We start from the raw sequence: 19,634 nt of genomic DNA, 5'->3' as shown, positions 1-19,634 counted from the left end.
CTCCAACGTCGTTTTAGAGAATTTGGCAGTATGTCCAACCGGACTCACAACCACAGACCATGTGTATGGCGTCGTGTGGGCAAGCGGTTTGCTGATGTCAACACGGTGGAGTTATGGTATGGGCAGGCATAAGCTACAGACAACGAACACAATTTCATTTTATTGATGGTAATTTGATTGCACAAAATACATTGACGAGTTCCTGAGGCCCATTGTGAGGTCAATTTTTTAAGGTATATGTGACCAACAAATGCATATCTGTATTCCCAGTAATGTGAAATCAATAGATTAGGGCCTAATTCATTTATTTCAATTGACTGATTTTCTCATATGAACTGTAACTCAGTAAAATCTATGAAATTGTTGCATGTTGCCTTTATATTTTTGTTCAGCATATATGGGGCGGATGTGTACAATAGCGGTTTGAACAGTAGTCCTACAAATTTGCCCTAAGAATCCTCACTAATCCTGGACTTGTGATGACAATGGTCCAGTCCTCGTGAACCATGTGTGCCAGGCTCCAGGTTTAAACTGCTATGGTCTGCATTCCATAATGCTCCAAATTATTCCAAATTATTGCACAACTTGTAATACTGTAAGCCGAATACGATTCACTATTGCAAGTGATCTTAAGGACCAACCACACGAACGTGACAGAAGGAAGGTAAACTAACGATGTAATGGAATGATGCTAAATATAAGGAAACTAATAATAAAGTCAGTGCAGTTGTAAATGTATGTGGGCATAACTGAAAGTGGCTACTGGCTGCCAGTAGTGGCATATAATTAAAACATTCTCGAAATGATAAATCAACCCGGTAAATCAACCACTATACTGTCACTATACCCCAATGAATAGCGGATGAATAGCAACTTATTCTCATGCCTGAATTCAAGGTCTGAATACCTGTAAACAGAAAAGTGCATAAAAAGGGAATTGTGTTCCATTTACGAGCGCGTAACGTAGGTCGGAATCGGACTACAATAGTCCAATTATTGGCTAATGCAGTGTAATGCAACAAAGTAACAGTTGAAATTGGTTGGAAAGAGGAAATAGAAATGAACAAAACAGATATGCCTCCAAATGAGTATGGTGAAAACTACATTTTAACTAAGACCCTTACCGAAAAGCTATAAATTACCTCACCAGAGCAGCACAGCAACAGTGCCAGCTGGAAAGATTTACTCTTGAGGCCTGGTGGTGGGCTAGCATCAGCCAGGGCAGAGTACATGCCAGAGCAATTTAATATCAGGAGGAAGAAGCAGGTCGCTGAGTGGCTGGCACTCTGCCCAGGAACAACTGGAGGCCTTTGTGTTTAAAAAAGAAAGAGCTAAAGCCAAAGCTTGTTTGGATCTCTCCACTCAAGAAAATTGTTCTGACATTAGGGCTGGTCACTGATGCTAAAAAGTTGTATGTATGACATACAGTAGTTTGGTCCTTTATCTCTATCACATGAAAGGCTTCCTATTTGTTTTGTGTGTACAAAATATTTGTTTGACTTCTGCATGTGTACCAACCAACTGATCTATTTCATAATACCTTCAACTATTTAAATATTCACATTTTAGTCAGAAAGGGCCTTCATGCTCACACACACAGAAAGTGAGAGAGAGAGAGAGAGCGAGAGAGAGAGTGAGTGAGTGAGTGAGTGAGTGAGTGAGAAGAGAGAGAGGGAGAGAGAAATTCTGCAGCAGGTGGCAGCATTGTACTAACTTCTTCCAGTGCTTCAATAGATCTGAGGACTGTTCCCTCTATTAGGGAATGCCATGTTCCAGTGGGTGTCACAGTATGTATGAAAAACTTTATTTTCTACAAACAGACGCATCAAAAAGTATACGCTATCACTGTTACCATGTGCACTATAGTGGGCTTATTTAAGTTTTGCATGCTCAATAAAGACCCCCCAAAAACTCTTTACCGCAGCTCTCATGTATATCCTATGTAAAATGTATTTGCAAGGCATACAGATTGTGATATAAAAACATGTACAGCATTTATGACGATAACTATTGCCATTATAATTGTCCTGTAGGCCGGTTCACAAAAGTCACGGTAGGGGTTAATCTGTTATTACGCACAGCAAGAAGGATTTTGGGCGGTCTCTCGCTGTAGGCGGCGTGGCGATTTATCTCACCGACAGGGGCTTATATGGTAACTGAGGCTAAATAAATACAGATGAACCTCAGAGCACATTCACAAAAAATACTGGCAATTTTGGATGGTTCAGAAGATGCTCGGAATCCACGGGAGCAACACGCGCCTGCACATGCAGTCTATTCTTGTTGTTATATATAGGCCTCGTAAGCTTGTTGATGCATATCTATCATTAGAATCAGGGTGCTGCATTGCAAAGGGACCAATCCGACTTTGTTATATTGATTCAATTACAATAGAATATTATTATTGTACTGTTGCGCAATATTACTACCTACATATTTCGTTTATAAGGCAGTGGCACTGTTGGTTTTCAATTGTGCACAGTGCATATTTGTGTTGAAATGAGGAATCCACATCTACTCAGTGATGGCTGGAAAACAATCAATGCAAAGGATGCAACTGGGAATAAAAAGTTTAAACGAAAAGGTCGGGACCCAAAACGTGTCACCAGTGAAGAAGTCCAAAGTTTTGCGGATGATTTAAGAGTGGAAGACGACTCTATGGGGGAACTGATGGAAGAGACATGTAGAAACCGTGTCCAAAAAAGACTGCAGGACCCTGGTACAGTTTTATCTGTGGAGAAATCTATCATTTCATCTGATAACCCGAATATTGCTATTGACATGAGGATAAATGCTTTACCATCTACAGTTACTGGGACGCTCCCATCACAGCCGCAGCCTTTTTCCGAGTCAACATCAACAAGCAGAGACTCCTTTCACAGCACATTCCCACAGGTTACAAGTTATGACCATCAACAGTCATTTGTGTCTGATCACACATTACAGTCCCGGGTCGTCCTGTGCCAGCGCTCCGAGAGGTCCCTCTCCTCAGCTTCTCAGGCGTCCTACATCAATAGCAGCGACCTGATGGAATCGCCAAGGAAACGGCTGGGAGAAACGTCTGGCGTCATCACTGAGATCAGAGCAGTTCAGCAGACACGGAGGCTACTGGCTAATGCCAGAGAGAGGACCCGGGTGCATACCATCAGTGCAGCCTTTGAGGCGCTGAGAAAGCAGGTATTTCCACTGAATTCACTAAACACACAATGAGGCCTCTTGTACAGAATGTTATGTTTATGCTGAACTCAGAGTAAGTTGTTGCACTTAAGTTCCCATATGTCAACTGTATGGAGTTATGTACATTATGAAAATTATGGGGAATTTCACTATACAATAGACCTACTTGAGTACTAACTATATGGCCCCTTTTATAGATAGCTTATTAAATGAATTTCAGTGTAGATAATGCACAGTTTGCTAGGCGACATTAAAGATATGAGAATGAACAGTACAAAAACTTTAAGACATGTCAGTCCAAACAATTGAAATGTCACTCTGATGACATCTCTCACAATGGCAGAAACAAGATGTCAAATGCATAGGAAACAGGGAACAAGTTTCTTAATGACAAAGGAAACCTCTTCACACTCCAATAGGCCTGATACAGCATGTATGTATGTGTATGTGTATGAACTATCAATGTCAACTAAAACAAATAACTTTTACGTTTACCAAATCCAACATGAAATATCTATCCCTTTGAAAACAAAAAACAGGGACATTTTCGCTGTGTACCCATTTACTGTGTCATGTCATCACCAGCTGCTTTGGCACTTAAAAAGACATGGTGGAAAACTGTCACGTGACACCAACTGACACCAACAACAGTAACTAAGGAGCATATACAGTAGCCTAACTAAAAATCTCCTAAACTTGGCCGTACCATCCGCTCATACCATATGCCATGAGTGTACGAAACTTTAGGAACACCGGTCCTTTCCATGACATAGACTGACCAGGTGAAGCTATGATCCCTTATTGATGTCACTTGTTAAATCCACTTCAATCAGTGTAGATGAAGGGAAGGAGACAGGTTAAAGAATCATGTTTAAGCCTTGAGACAATTGAGACATGGATTGTGTATGTGTGCCACTTAGAGGGTGAATGGGCAAGACAAAATATTAAAAGTACCTTTGAATGGGCTATGGTAGTAGGTGCCAGGTGCACTGGCTTGAGTGTGTCAACAACTGCTACGCTGCTGGGTTTTTCACCCAAAGGATATCCAGCCAACTTGACACAACTGTGGGAAATATTGGAGTCAACATGGGCAAGCAACTCTGTAGAACACGTTTGACACTTTGTAGAGTCCATGGCCTGACAAATTTACGCTGTTCTGAGGGCAAAAGAGGGGGTTGGGGGATGCAACTTAATATTAGGAAGGTGTTCCAAATGTTTTGTACACTCTGTGTATGACCAAACCTAACCAAAGTGTAACCCTATACAGGTGCCCTGCTACTCCTATGGACAGAAGTTGTCAAAGCTGGCTATTTTAAGAATCGCCTGCAACTACATCCTGTCGTTGGCTCAGCTTGCAGACCTGGACTACACCCCAGATAACGGCAACATGAGCTTCAGAGAGTGTGTGGAGCAGTGCACCCGCACCCTGCAGGCCGAGGGACGCTCCAAGAAGAGAAAGGTAAATTGGATCTAGGGAAGAGAAGAGAAGGGAAGGCAAGATTCAGTATTTAGGATTTTGTCTAATGACAGTCTGGCCTGGGATGTTACCCTGTGCATATAAGTCTGGCCTGGGATTTTACCCTGTGCAAAAAAATGTCTGGCCTGGGATGTTACCTTGTGCATAAAAGTCTGGCCTGGGATGTTACCCTGTGCATAAAAGTCTGGTCTGGGATTTTACCCTGTGCATAAAAGTCTGGCCTGGGATGTTACCCTGTGCATAAAAGTCTGGCCTGGGATTTTACCCTGTGCATAAAAGTCTGGCCTGGGATTTTACCCTGTGCATAAAAGTCTGGCCTAGGATTTTACCCTGTGCATAAACGTCTGGCCTGGGATTTTACCCTGTGCTTGTGTTCTTTGGCTGAAGGCCACATGCAGCAATGACAAGATGGGTTGAGACATTGACATGGAAATGGACTCCTGCAAGTGGAAAGTACTCAAGCACACAGATGGAGACATTGCTGAGGTATTGTAATAAGTTTGCTATAAAGTTCAAGGCCATCAAAAACAGAGCAGGGACTCTGAAGCATTAGTAGTTACAGAAAGGGAATGGAAAGCCAAGTCAAAGCTAGCTTCTAATTCAAACATGTTTTTGACAATATAGCATATCAATAACCTTGAAACATAAACTGTGCTTATAAACAAAGCTATTGATAAATAGCAACAGGTGACCATACAAGACCAATAAAATAATTGGTCATGGATATTTAACTTTCAAATAAAGCTAATTGAATAGAGCTTTTCTTTCCTTTCTTTCTACTAGTTAAACACCTCTCCTCCTTCACTGTCATGTCATTTCCTAACAAAACTATATGACGTGTTTGAATGACTGGTGAATTGATGATATCACAGCAGTGAAAACTTCCCTTTTACTGATCAGGAAGCGGAAAAGATAATTTGATGGTTAGGGGGGTAAACATGGGGCAATACGACAGACAGAGGGATGGTAATTCTAACGATAATGATAACAAAAGAGGAAAGAATACACTCTCACCAATTAAGAGAGGCATTCCTTTGCCTAATAGGGATCCCATTAAATTAAATCATCATCAACTCGTGTTTGAAAGAGAACTGGGTGTTCCGCCAGTTTTTTGTCCAGAACAGGAGAAAAAGTGCCCCGGGTGAATAAAAGAGGTGATTGATGCCTTTGTGTGCAGTTTTATGACACTGGGAGTCATGTAAACTGAGGCTGAACTTCCTCCAGCCCTCTCCTGGATCCACACATCTGCATGGCCTCTCTATAAATCAACAGGGTTTTTAATGCACAGATGAGATCCAAGCATGGAGAACGTTAATTTACACATTAATTAAGGTTTTAACACTGTTCTATCGATTACTTTCCCCCCCAGTTCCTCATCTGTCCCGTCAGTCTTCTCCTCTGTCACTTTATCTCTCGTTTATTCTCTAGATCACCCTCTCATTCGCTTTCCCCCATTTTCTTTCTTGGTGAAACAACATTATAATTTAATCTAAGTTTTAAAACTCACTGTTAGTCATTTAATCATATCTGGAAAGTAAATGCTCAAACGTATATTTAATTTTTTTTAAATTATGTCATTTGGGTAAATTTCACAGAGAGGATTCCAGCTGCTCTTCATCTATTTCCAAAACTCATAACATAACATAACACAATTGTTTTCAAATAGGTTGATTACCCCTGACTATTCATTAAAGTACTGAATAAATAAATACAGTAACTTAAAAAAACTATAAACAAGTTGTATTTCATATACATTACATACACATTTTGTAAACCACAAATTACAACTTCAAACTTATTTTTTTACATCCCCTGTAAACCGGTTGATGAAAATATTTGAAAACTTTTCTTAATAAAGAAATTAATAATACAATGATGAATTAGGTGTTTGTTCATTGATTACATTTCCTACATAGTTACATGCACATAACTTTTCCCTGCACTCCTAGTACTCGGCTCTCTCTAGCTCTCTCTCCCTCACTGTGAGCTAATGTGTTTCCTTAGCATAAGAGCATTCACAAGGAAACAAGCTGAGCTGCTTTTTTTCCCCTGTCAGTCCCAGACACCAGATGTTCGTAACTCTAGTTGGGAAGTCCTGCTGGCGCCACTCAGGGCAGAGGGCAGGGTGAAGGCACGCGAGCTGAAGCCCAGAGAACTCACTCGCTGCAGGAATTGGCACATTCCCCAGCGCAGTGCTGGCACATTCCCCAGCTCTCCCCTGGCCATCTGTTCCAAAAAAAACACTTTGAAAAAACCCCCCAAAAACACTGATCATCACTCTCTCAGTATACAGCACTGAGCAGCAGCTGTTACAAGAGAGAGAGAGAGAGGGGGGGGGGGGGGTAGCTGTGTAAGAAAGAAATCCCTTTGTCAGAGAGAGCCAGTGAGTCTGAGGGGAAACTTCAGGGGGGAAAAGTTTTTTTTCAATGCATACTGATTTAAGTAATTTAGAGCTGATTCCTGCACTCATTTAAAGCCCTGAACTCTGCTCTGAATTCACTTATTGTCTACTCAATGGAACTTTTTCCCAATAAAATGTCAAATCTAGCATGTAAATAATACTTATATGTGTAATGTTTTAAACATCATGTTAATCAAATCAAAGATTTGTGGATATTCACATGTAAAATGAAATACTTATTGTTAGAAGTATTTGGAAAACAAATGCATGGAAATAGAATCATAAACACTAAACAGTATACTGTAAATAATTTAGTACAACAAACAAACTAACACCATCAAGTCTTAAACAAATGTACAAATTCTCTGGCATGTGTCCTTGCCCTCAATAAGGAGGTAAAGTGGGTAAAGAAGAATCTGTCTCTTTATAGAAACACAATAAGGAAAATGTTTTGGTTGGTTTGCATCCAACGCTAAAGAGAGGGCCAAATAATTTGGTTGTGTCCCACTCAATTCTACTCTGCATCTGATCTGACAAAGCAGTTATTTTCCTGGAATGGTTTATATTTTTCTACCCCATGTACTTACAACTCGGGCACCTATGAGGTCACTGGATATGCATGCAAGCTTTATTTTTACAGTTCTATTTGTACACATCCCAGCACCTCTTGATATGCACCCACAGGAGATTGTTTTCACATCTTGATACATGCTTTTATGTCTTTTGCAGGACTAAAATCAGTGGCGTGAACCAGACTTCTTAAACCAGGCCCTTGAAATAAAGCAGCTCTTCACACCTCTTCTTGAGGTTCTTCAAGGCCCCTCCTGGGAGGGGACTACAAAAGCAGGCACTTAGACATATGATGGACCTAATTTCATAGGCCTACTTGATACCCTTTGAGCTAGCAGGCATATCAACAATCACCAGTTATGGATATCTTTCTCCCTGTCATGTGTTGGAAGGAACAGTTGAAAGTGTGGAGACAGCATTGGATGTTCTTTATGCAAACATGCAAGCATATGCCTGGTGGATGATGTCAGATTGTTTAATCACATGACAATGACATTTTAGTCCTTTAGCAGATGCTCTTATCTTGAGCATCTTACAATAGTGATCGCGTACAATTTTCATCCTTTTTTGTTTTCTGTACTGGTCCTCCATGGGAATTGAACCCACAACCCAAGTGCCATGCTTTACCAACTGAGAAACACAGGACAAACTGAAGGCAGAGACAGCAGTGAATATAAGAGTTCATAACTGAAATTTTAACATTTGTATTCAACTATAAATCCCAATGCCTTTTCAATGATGTACAAGTTGTTATCTTGACAGTATGATTTGTAATTCCTGGACAATGGAAACTAACTATTGAAAGAGCTCATACATATATATGACTAGAACGTAACGTGAAATAATATGACATACAGTAATGGTATTTTATTCAGCAACTGTTTTCATGTGTTGAAGAATGAATGAAGTAAAATGGGTTATTCTCTGCTACCTGTGCTCAGTATTTAACAACATCCCAGATTGATACATTTAAAAGTGACCTCCCTTTCCTTTTCAGCATGAACATTCTCTGACTGTTGTTCTGTGCCCATCAAGCACTTTCTAACCAGAAATAAAGAAACTGTTGTTCATGTATTTGAATGGATATTCATGATCATTAAACACCTTTAAATTACTATCTCAAGTACTGCTAACCTCATACACTACCCCTTCAAACAGGTTATTGCAGCTGTAGAGAGAGTGTCTATGAAATTTCCCTTACAAAGTTGTAATTATGAATATGAATAACACATGCAAAGTAATTTAATTTTCCATCTAAAGCTACCTCGTGTGTGTGTTTAAATCTTGTGTGTTATTATGTGCTCACGCTTCATCATAGACTACAATACGTCTCTTTCAGGCAAGAGTCATAGAAAGGACATCCCAAAAGGACTTGTCAACGTCACCACTGTTGGTGGCCCCCAAGATCAGTATTTTCCAGAACTGAAGTCCATTTAACAGAACTGAAGTCCATTTAATAGAATTTGGAGACTGGTTCTTCAAAGGTCAACAGAGATTGAATAATGTTGTTCTGCCTTAAATCAACTTTTGCCTTTTCAAATAAGTACTACAAGTTCAAACTATTCAAATACTCACTTTTCTAAAAGGCTACAAAAGTCACATGGATTTAAATACAAATGAATTCCAATAAATGACATTGTCATGTAATAAAGGGCATTTGTATTAAAGAAAATAAGTACTTTACTTTCACTTCTCATGCCGAGAGGAGAATTTCAACTAATAGTAGACCTTGTATATTTAGTCTCCAACACCATTTGCAACAGGACAATCTGGTTCTTAAAGTATTTAGCTGAGCGCACTGTCAGTAAGAGCAATCTGTTTTTTTCTAGCGCCGCTAAGCTTTCGAAGCTGGAACCCATTCAGGCTTTTACAGTCCTTCAAATTGGGGCTGGAGCCGGAGAGGAAACACTAGTATCCTGTATATATAACTTCTGTCTGTATGGAAAAAAAGAGACAGAGCAAATGGAAAGCAAGCTGTGGCTGCCAGGAATCAATCTCATCTTAAGCCGTTAGATTGAAAGAAGGTAGTGAAAATATAAAAATCGAGTTATTTGAATTGTTGAAAGTTTTTTTAATGTAGTGTAGATTTGATTTCTTACATGATGTTCAGTTTTAAAGAACTTTTAACATATTATGCTCTCTTTTGAATGTCTACAAGGTGAACTACAATAATAAAAATGACTGAATATTCGCATCATGATAAAGAGAACATTATGTATGAATTAAAGAGGGGGGGGGGGGGTTATGTTTACTTGTTTTGGGTCCTAAGGAAAACTTGACCTAGGCTAAGATCCAACACCCACAATTCAATTCTAATCTTAACCATTCGACTTTAAAACTAATCCTGCACTGGAAAATGGGGTGATAAAAACATGTTTTTGAAGCCCATGCATCTAGATGGATCTAGATTTTAGTATTTCCCACTCCATCTATTGGAAGAATAGCATTACTGCAGCAGGAGATTGAACTACTCTGGTCTTCTACAGAGGCATGTTAAAAGGGTTCTGACATGTTCCATGACACAACCCCCCAAAAAACAGCTCAAACAATGTCAGTCTCTTTTCTTTACTGACAACCAGGCCAATTATGGTGTTATTAAAAAAGAAAAAACATAAGCTTGAAACAATTGTAAATAAAAATGATCCAAGTCATGTTGTAATCACAGTACAAATGTACATTACAATAAAATAAAAATAAATGATGACAAAACAACCAAGACATCAGATATCTATTGTGGAAGAACAGAACATTAAACTTCATATCAAATCCATAAAAATATAAACATCTGTTAGTGAATCTGTTCATACTACAAGAGACCTAAAAATATTTCTGGGAACTATTTTTTGCTTTATGCTACCATTTACTCTGATGAATTGTCAATAAGCTCTATATATATATATATATATATATATATAAAATATATATATTTTTTATTACATTTTAGCAGCAATTATACTTCAGGTATAGAGGGAATTGTAAATGGAAGTACTGGTACAGTATTTAAGCCTGTTGTTTCAGCTGAGCAGCAAAGTGTGCAGCTTCCTTTTTTTCCATTATGTTGCCCACATCTAGCCCATGCAAATGCCACATTTGCATGCATCAAGTCATAGAAGAGTTTGCAGTCCAGTCAGAAAAGGTATTGACACATTTTTGATGCCCACAAAGGGAACAATAACATCTGTCAATATTGCGTTTAAGTCTGCCATCCCCTGGAAATAGGCGAGATAAAGGAAAGATAAACAATTTACCAACTGTAGGGGGCGGCAGGCGGTAGGGTAGCCGAGTGGTTAGTGCGGTTAGTGCGGTTAGTGCGTTGGACTAGTAACCGGAACCCGAGCTGACAAGGTACAAAAATCTGTCGTTCTGCCCCTGCCCACAGTTCCTAGGCCGTCATTGAAAATAAGAATTTGTTCTTAACTGACTTGCCTAGTTAAATAAAGGTAATATATATAAGGGCACAGGGCAAGACACAGGAGGACTAGCAAAAGAGAGATACGAAACGGCAGGCGCACGGAAAACCACACTGGTTGACTTGACAAGACAAACTGGCAACAGACAACCAGGGAACACCGGAATAAATACCCAGGGACTAATGGCGAAAACGGGTGACACCTGGAGGTGGGTTGAGACAATCGCAAAGACAGGTGAAACAGATCAGGGTGTGACAAACTGGTATGATATTGGCATAGAATTTCCAACTCATTCTCCCTTTTATATCAGCGAAGTTAGGGCATAAAAATGTTTTGTAAGTCTGCTGTGTAATGATGTTATGTGTGCTGTGTAATTGGTGAAAGGTTGTCTGACCTGGTTCCAGCCCACCTTTATCATTCTCCCTTTAATATCAGCGAAGTTAGGGCATAAAAATGTTTTGTAAGTCTGCTGTGTAATGATGTTATGTGTGCTGTGTAATTGGTGAAAGGTTGTCTGACCTGGTTCCAGCCCTAGAGACGTCCAACAGTTCCATCGCCATCTGTCTGATGATCTCCAGATTCAAGATCCGAAACTTTGATCAGTCTACTGGTATCCTTTTCCTCTGGCACCTTCTGCCAGGAAAACAGCCAGTCCCAAAGTGACTGAAACAAAAAACTAATCTGATGTTAGGCAAAGAAGCTGACAGGGTCATTTTTTATTTCAAATCACTAAGTCATGTCTGAGCTCTTTACAAATTTACAAATTCAACAACCAGGCCTACCCATTACCAGATTCAATTCTGTGTCTTGACATTAATATTTTGTTCATGTTTCTGGTGGTGGTCTTTGTAACTCACTACTCTCTGTCTGTTGATCATTGCTCTGATCCACTTGAAGTCTCAGCCTTGTAGACCACTGCCGCAAACTGCAACTCAGGGTCAACAAACTCCCAGAACTGGGGGCATCCCTCCGGGTAACTCATCCGGATGGAGGTCCGGTTCCCCATGTCTTTACTTATGTTCCGTAAAGGACCACTATTTAGCCACTATTTAGCCTGTGGAGCAATGTACACTGTCAACATGAGGGTGACACAGATCCACTCATGTAAAATATTCACTCTTTGGATGAATCAGCAATCACTTACAATTAGAGTATATAACAATTATAACAATTATACACTTCGTACTTAGGAATTTAAGCAAATCGAATTGTATTCGTCACATGCTTTGTAGACAACAGGTGTTGGTCTAACAGTGAAACACTTATTTACTTACTTCCTAACAATGCAGAGAGAAATAAAATAGAGAAATAATAGAAAGTAAAACACGTTGAAAAGACTAAAGTAATAATAGATACACAATGAGAAACGATAACTTGGTTATTTGCAAAGTGTACCAGTACCGAGTCGAGGTAATTGAGGTAGATACAGTGCCTTGCGAAAGTATACGGCCCCCTTGAACTTTGCGACCTTTTGCCACATTTCAGGCTTCAAACATAAAGATATAAAACTGTATTTTTTTGTGAAGAATCAACAACAAGTGGGACACAATCATGAAGTGGAACGACATTTATTGGATATTTCAAACTTTTTTAACAAATCAAAAACTGAAAAATTGGGCGTGCAAAATTATTCAGCCCCTTTACTTTCAGTGCAGCAAACTCTCTCCAGAAGTTCAGTGAGGATCTCTGAATGATCCAATGTTGACCTAAATGACTAATGATGATAAATACAATCCACCTGTGTGTAATCAAGTCTCCGTATAAATGCACCTGCACTGTGATAGTCTCAGAGGTCCGTTAAAAGCACAGAGAGCATCATGAAGAACAAGGAACACACCAGGCAGGTCCGAGATACTGTTGTGAAGAAGTTTAAAGCCGGATTTGGATACAAAAAGATTTCCCAAGCTTTAAACATCCCAAGGAGCACTGTGCAAGCGATAATATTGAAATGGAAGGAGTATCAGACCACTGCAAATCTACCAAGACCTGGCCATCCCTCTAAACTTTCAGCTCATACAAGGAGAAGACTGATCAGAGATGCAGCCAAGAGGCCCATGATCACTCTGGATGAACTGCAGAGATCTACAGCTGAGGTGGGAGACTCTGTCCATAGGACAACAATCAGTCGTATATTGCACAAATCTGGCCTTTATGGAAGAGTGGCAAGAAGAAAGCCATTTCTTAAAGATATCCATAAAAAGTGTTGTTTAAATTTTGCCACAAGCCACCTGGGAGACACACCAAACATGTGGAAGAAGGTGCTCTGGTCAGATGAAACCAAAATTGAACTTTTTGGCAACAATGCAAAACGTTATGTTTGGCGTAAAAGCAACACAGCTCATCACACTGAACACACCATCCCCACTGTCAAACATGGTGGTGGCAGCATCATGGTTTGGGCCTGCTTTTTTTCAGCAGGGACAGGGAAGATGGTTAAAATTGATGGGAAGATGGATGGAGCCAAATACAGGACCATTCTGGAAGAAAACCTGATGGAGTCTGCAAAAGACCTGAGACTGGGACGGAGATTTGTCTTCCAACAAGACAATGATCCAAAACATAAAGCAAAATCTACAATGGAATGGTTCAAAAATAAACATATCCAGGTGTTAGAATGGCCAAGTCAAAGTCCAGACCTGAATCCAATCGAGAATCTGTGGAAAGAACTGAAAACTGCTGTTCACAAATGCTCTCCATCCAACCTCACTGAGCTCGAGCTGTTTTGCAAGGAGGAATGGCAAAAACATTCAGTCTCTCGATGTGCAAAACTGATAGAGACATACCCCAAGTGACTTACAGCTGTAATCGCAGCAAAAGGTGGCGCTACAAAGTATTAACTTAAGGGGGCTGAATAATTTTGCACGCCCAATTTTTCCGTTTTGATTTGTTAAAAAAGTTTGAAATATCCAATAAATGTCGTTCCACTTCATGATTGTGTCCCACTTGTTGTTGATTCTTCACAAAAAAATACAGTTTTATATCTTTATGTTTGAAGCCTGAAATGTGGCAAAAGGTCGCAAAGTTCAAGGTGGCCGAATACTTTCGCAAGGCACTGTATGTACATACCAGCCTTCCTGATTTAACTTTCGTAAACTACTGTATATAACCCTTTCCTGTCGTCTACAATGCAATGCTCCGGAAGGAAGTATTCATACCCCTTGACTTTTTCCACATTTTGTTGTGTTACAGCCTGAATTTAAATGTCAATTTTTTTTTCATCACTGGCCTACACACAACACCCCATAATGTCAAAGTGGAATTATGTTTTTCAAATGTTGTACTAATTCATTAAAAATGAAAAGCTGAAACGTCTATAGTCAATAAGTATTCAACCCTTTTTATAGCAAACCTAAATAGGTTCAGAAGTAAAAATGTGATTAACAAGTCCCATGATAAGTTGTATGGACTCTGTGTGCAATAATAGTGTTTAACATGATTTGTTAATGACTACCTCATCTCTGTACCTCACAATTATCTGTAAGGTCCCTCAGTCGAGCAATGAATTTTAAACACAGATTCAACCAAAGACCAGGGAGGTTTTCCAATGCCTCGCAAAGAAGGGCTCCTATGTGTAGATGGGTAAAAAGAAAAGCAGCCATTGAATACCCCTTTGAGCATGGTGAAGTTATTATTAACAATTTGGATGGTGTATCATTATACCCAGTCACTAGAAAGATACAGGTGTCCTTCCTAACTCAGTTGCCAGAGATGAAGGAAACCGCTCAGGGATTTCACCATGAGGCCATTGGTGACTTTAAAACAGCCACAAAGTTTAATGCCTGTGATAGGAGAAAACTGAGGATGAATCAACAACATTGTAGTTACTCCATAAAATGTCCCTAATTGACAGAGGGAAAGGAAAGAGGTCCGTACAGAATAAAAATAGTCCAAAACATGCATCCTGTTTGCAACAAGGCAGTGAAGTAATACTGTAGTAAATGTGGCAAAGCAATTAACATTTTGTCCAGAATACAAAGTGTTATGTTTGGGGCAAATCCAATACAACACATTACTGAGTACCACTCTCTATATTTTCAAGCATAGCGGTGGCTACATCATGTTATGGGTATGCTTGTAATCGTTAAGGACTGGGAAGTTATTCATGATAAAAAATAAACAGAATGGAGCTAAGCACAGGCAAAATCCTGCTTCAGTTTGCTTTCCACCAGATGAATTCACCTTTCAGCAGGACAATAACCTAAAACACAAGGCCAAATCTACACTGGAGTTGTTTACCAAGAAGACCGTGAATCCTTTTGTGTGGCCAAGGTTAATGTTTTGACTTAAATCTACATGGGAATCTATGGCAAGACCTGAACCAATTTGAAAGAGCTTGAAGTATTTTGAAAATAATAAAAATGGGCAAATGTTGTACAATCCAGGTGTGGAAAGCTGTTAGAGACTTACCCAGAATCAATCAATCAATCAAATGTATTTATAAAGCCCTTCTTACATCAGCTGATCACAAAGTGCTGTACAGAAACCCAGCCTAAAACCCCAAACAGCAAGCAATGCAGGTGAAGAAGCATGGTGGCTAGGAAAAACTCTGTAGAAAGGCCGGAACCTAGGAAGAAACCTAGAGAGGAACCAGGCTATGAGGGGTGGCCAGTCCTCTTCTGGCTGTGCCGGGTGGAGATTATAACAGAACATGGCCAACATGGCCAGAAAGACTCACAGCTGTGATTGCTGCCAAAGGTACTTCTACAAAGTATTGTCTCAGGTGTGTGAATACTTATGTAAAGTAGATACTACTGCATTTAATTTTCAATAAATTAGAAAAAATGTGTAAACACATGTTTTGACTTTGTCATTGTAGATGAGTGAGAATTTTTTTTTTTTTTAATTCAAGTCAATCGGTATGAATACTTTCAGAAGGCATTGTAACTAAAATGCTTTGTCTGAGATGATGTCTGGCCGATAAGATCACTTATTAATATAATAGGAAGAGAACCATACACCTAAAAAAGTCTAAAGTTCAAGGCGATATATTGTTATTTTTAAACAAAACAGGTGGCTAGTTGGCTCACATTAGCTAGCTAACAAGCTTTTTATCACATTATCACTAATTAGCTAAAGTTGGATTCTTAGTAATGCTGGCTTCAAGTGCACATGGGAAATGGGAAACTGGGAAGCGCTAAGTCGAACATGACAGTGTTCAAATGCTTTTGAAGTTGGAACAATTCTTCAACCAATAACATTTTATCTAGCTTGATAAGCTAGGTAACGTTGCTAATAATAAAGTAAACTAACATTGAAAATATGGTCAAACTAGTGTTACAGGTTTTGGTTTTCCATTTACAGTATGTTTTGAGGTTGGCACCGTATAACACACGAGCACGTATGGCACACCAATTGGTTACCATCTCGTTAGTGGGAAGGTGTTTCACCTGTGCTGGCCCAGGTGCTATTTAAGAGTGTCTGAGATGTGGAGGGTCAAAACCTTTATTTGGCTCGCCCTATTTATTTGTCTCTCTCATTCCTTTGTCTGATCTTCCCTGTTTTAGTGTTGCTCAACTTTCTGGTTTGCTTCCTGTCTTTAAGTTTGGTGTGGGTTTTTCTTTTGTTTTTCTCTTCTTGGGGAGATTTAGTGGGAGCACATGGTGGGTGTCATGTTCTAGACCTCACGGTATAATTAACTTGACAATGGAGACTGAAGTACTATTAGTTTTAGCATTATATCCTAAGCATGGTAAGAACTGACATTGTGTACACATCAAACTGCAACACCGCTCATTTACATATCCCCTTGACCTTCAACCTTGAGTGACACTGATTGACTGTTAAACACAACAGAGTTATGGACTATCATTAAAGGTATATAGCTCCATATACTACATCGCTCTCTCAGCTTACAATTAAACAAATTTTTAACAATATTCATGTCAACAACAAAAAAGTATAGTCTTGTTAAAACTGCTGTAGTGCTCTAGTTTCACTTACAATACCAGGCTTTACTTTTGACTCACTCAAACACTGCCTGCTCTGGTATACTGACTGGTGTGAGTCTCTACGAAAGAGGGTACTGGTGCTTTGTCATTTGTCATGTTCCATCAGTGTTCATTTGTGTCGTCTCTTCAGAATCAGTGATTGTGACCTCTTTTTTTTTTGTCCCTGTACCTGGCTGTTCTGTCAGGTCTGAGATGCTTTCTGTTTCTGCGGTAGCGAGCTCCTGCAGGTGTGATATCATAGGATCTCGGTTCATCTCTGATTCTCAACACTGTTGCTGGCTGCCATCCTTTTGCCATCTCCATGCACACTTTTCCCCTCCCGGAACAAAGTGGTGACGTTGTTTTGTCATAGCTTGTCTTCTGCTGCAAAAAAAAGCCATGCTGGACATTTTGGGAGTCACTGGCTGAAGGGCTGCTTTAGGTAGGTTGGAGTGTAGGACAATGAGTAGCTGAGGTGGGGAGTACTGCAGAATATAACAGTGTGCTCGGGAATATAACAGGGGTGTGCTCTGTACCCTTTTCCTGTAGTCCACAATCATCTCCTTTGTCTTGATCATGTTGAGGGAGAGGTTGTTATCCTTGCATCACACGGCCAGGTCTCTGACCTCCTCCCTATAGGCTGTCTCATCGTTGTCAGTGATCAGGCCTACCACTGTTGTGTCATCGGCAAACTTAATGATGGTGTTTGAGTCGTGCCTGGCCGTAGTGAGTGAACAGAGAGTACTGGAGGGGACTGAGCACGCACCGCTGAGGGGCCCCGTGTTGAGGATCAGCGTGGCAGATGTGTTGTTACCTACCATTACCACCTGCAGGTGAGAGCTCTGGAATGCGCTAAGGAGCGTTGAATGCCCTGATGTGCAATGTGGAGCCTTGCACATCTTGTATCTCATCTCTAAAGTCTTTGGTAATGATAATACGTTTGTTTACCATGAGTAGTCAATCTTCCATATAAAGAGTCTCTGATGTCCCAGTAGGGTTGCGCTTTCAGTGGCGCACTTTTCTTCTTGTCTGGCCATCCATCTCTGTGCATCTCAGTCTGCATCTGTGACTGCTCCCAGATGTTGCGTAACAACGCCCTCCAGTGGATGATGTGCGGAGACTGCGTAAATTACTTTCTCAACACTGAGGTTACACTTTGTGTGGCATTCTGGGGTAGAGCCTTGATTGGCGTGTCTGCTATCAACATGTCTTTAACTGGGGTGTAGATGATGTGAATGTTATATTTCTGTATTTGAAGCAGCATCCTTTGAAGATGAGCATGCACCTTTCCAATAGGCTTGGTGATTATAGTCTCGTAGTTTGTGGTCAGATTGAACTCTGACCGGGACACCATAAACATACTGGTGGAACCTCTTCAGTGCAAACACGATTGCCAGAAGTTATTTTTCTATGTGGCCATAGTTTTGTTCTGCCCCAGACAAAGCTCTGGATGCAAGGGCTATAGGCTGTTGACCTTGCATCAGAGCAGAGTAGGTTAGAGCCTGTAAGTAAGCATTTCACTGTAACCTGTTGTATTCGGTGCACGTGACAAATAAACTTTGATTTGATCCATCTTTGGATGTATCAGCTTGTATTTCAATCTCTTCCTGTGGATTGAAGAATTTCTGCTCTTGAATTTCTAATGTTTCTTTCAGCCATGAACAATAGGAGGGACTTTTGGATCAATGTGGATGTGTTGCTGGCCTGGAAACGCAAACCTTTAAACACAGATTCATAGCGCTTGAGTAGCTCTTCCTTGGAGCATGGCATGTACTGTCACAAATTTTCTGATGAGGTCAAGCTGCACACAGGCCTCTGCCTAGTAGTGGTGTGTCAAATGCATCTGTAACATAGAATTGTGGATGGGCTTGTTTGTGCTGCACTTGCAATGCCTTTGGTTTAATGTTTGTACTCATAGTCTGTGGAGGCACTGTCTGTCTCTTTCACTTTGAATTGCTTGGGCAATTTGTCTGATATTGCTTGTGGAAGCACATAGGCTTCAGCTCCTGTGTCTAACTTAGTTGACCATCTGTCCTCCTATACGCAGGTTGGGTGCCAGCCAGCATCTTTTTTTGCATGCTTGTGTCACTGCACTTATGAACATGTCCACTTCCTTGACATCTGTCCCTGACCTACACACTCCTGCAAAGTTATTCCTCTTGCCACTTTTTTAAAGCTCAACATTGAATGCAGGACTCCTCTTTGGTTTGTATTTTTCCACATTTGCCACACGTTTTTGTCTGCTACTTGCTGGTTAAGCACATGGCCTGCCTTTGTTCTGACTGTGCTCGTGATTACTTAACATGGCATACCTTTTTTTCCCATAGCATACACAAACTGTTCTGTGCTATTGCTAGCTGACAAAGCTTTGGCCTGAGCTGATGTAACTTATTTTGCATGGCAAACATCTATGGCCTTAGCTAGGGTTAAATCTGAAATGGAGGGTAGTTTCTCACTTAGTTCACTGTCTGTGACGCAAAACACAATTTTGTCCCTTAGCATTAGATCCTCAGTGTCTTTGAACTCACAGCTGAGTGCTCTCGGTCTCAGTTCGGTTATAAACTTGTCAATACCTGCCTTTTCATTGAACTTGTGTGCCCAAAACTGATGTCTCTGGAACACAGTATTCCTACGTGGTACACAGTAGTTTTCAAATGCTTTCATCACCTCTG

General features: G+C 40.2%; 1 protein-coding gene across 2 annotated transcripts; it reads left to right on the top strand.

Moving 5' to 3' along the window:
* Positions 1-746: 746 nt before the first annotated feature.
* On the top strand, positions 747-8,699 carry LOC110488533 (transcription factor atoh8). 2 transcript variants are annotated; one of them, XR_002468431.3, is made up of 4 exons: positions 747-3,177; positions 4,445-4,636; positions 5,042-5,140; positions 7,785-8,699. XR_002468431.3 is itself a non-coding variant. In XM_021560765.3 (3 exons), the coding sequence occupies exons 1-3, from the start codon at positions 2,500-2,502 to the stop codon at positions 7,788-7,790; spliced, it is 876 nt and encodes a 291-aa protein (XP_021416440.1). In that variant the 5' UTR covers positions 747-2,499; the 3' UTR covers positions 7,791-8,699. The 2 variants fall into 2 exon arrangements, 1 of the variants encoding a protein (XP_021416440.1); XM_021560765.3 differs by lacking the exon at positions 5,042-5,140.
* The last annotated feature ends 10,935 nt before the right edge of the window (positions 8,700-19,634 follow it).

The sequence above is a fragment of the Oncorhynchus mykiss genome, chromosome 14 (genome assembly GCF_057628025.1).
Source record: "Oncorhynchus mykiss isolate SJ-2025 chromosome 14, ASM5762802v1, whole genome shotgun sequence".
Lineage (NCBI taxonomy): Eukaryota > Metazoa > Chordata > Actinopteri > Salmoniformes > Salmonidae > Oncorhynchus > Oncorhynchus mykiss.
Note: the sequence above shows the minus strand (reverse complement) of the source record. Positions and strands in the feature narration are given on the sequence as shown.

What these genes read in the sequence shown, in the direction of transcription:
- LOC110488533 (XM_021560765.3), top strand. Translation starts at nt 2,500, where the DNA reads ATGAGGAATCCACATCTACTCAGTGATGGCTGGAAAACAATCAATGCA. An exon ending in TTGAGGCGCTGAGAAAGCAG is followed by an intron (nt 3,178 to 4,444) that starts GTATTTCCACTG and finishes AACCCTATACAG; the next exon opens with GTGCCCTGCTACTCCTATGG.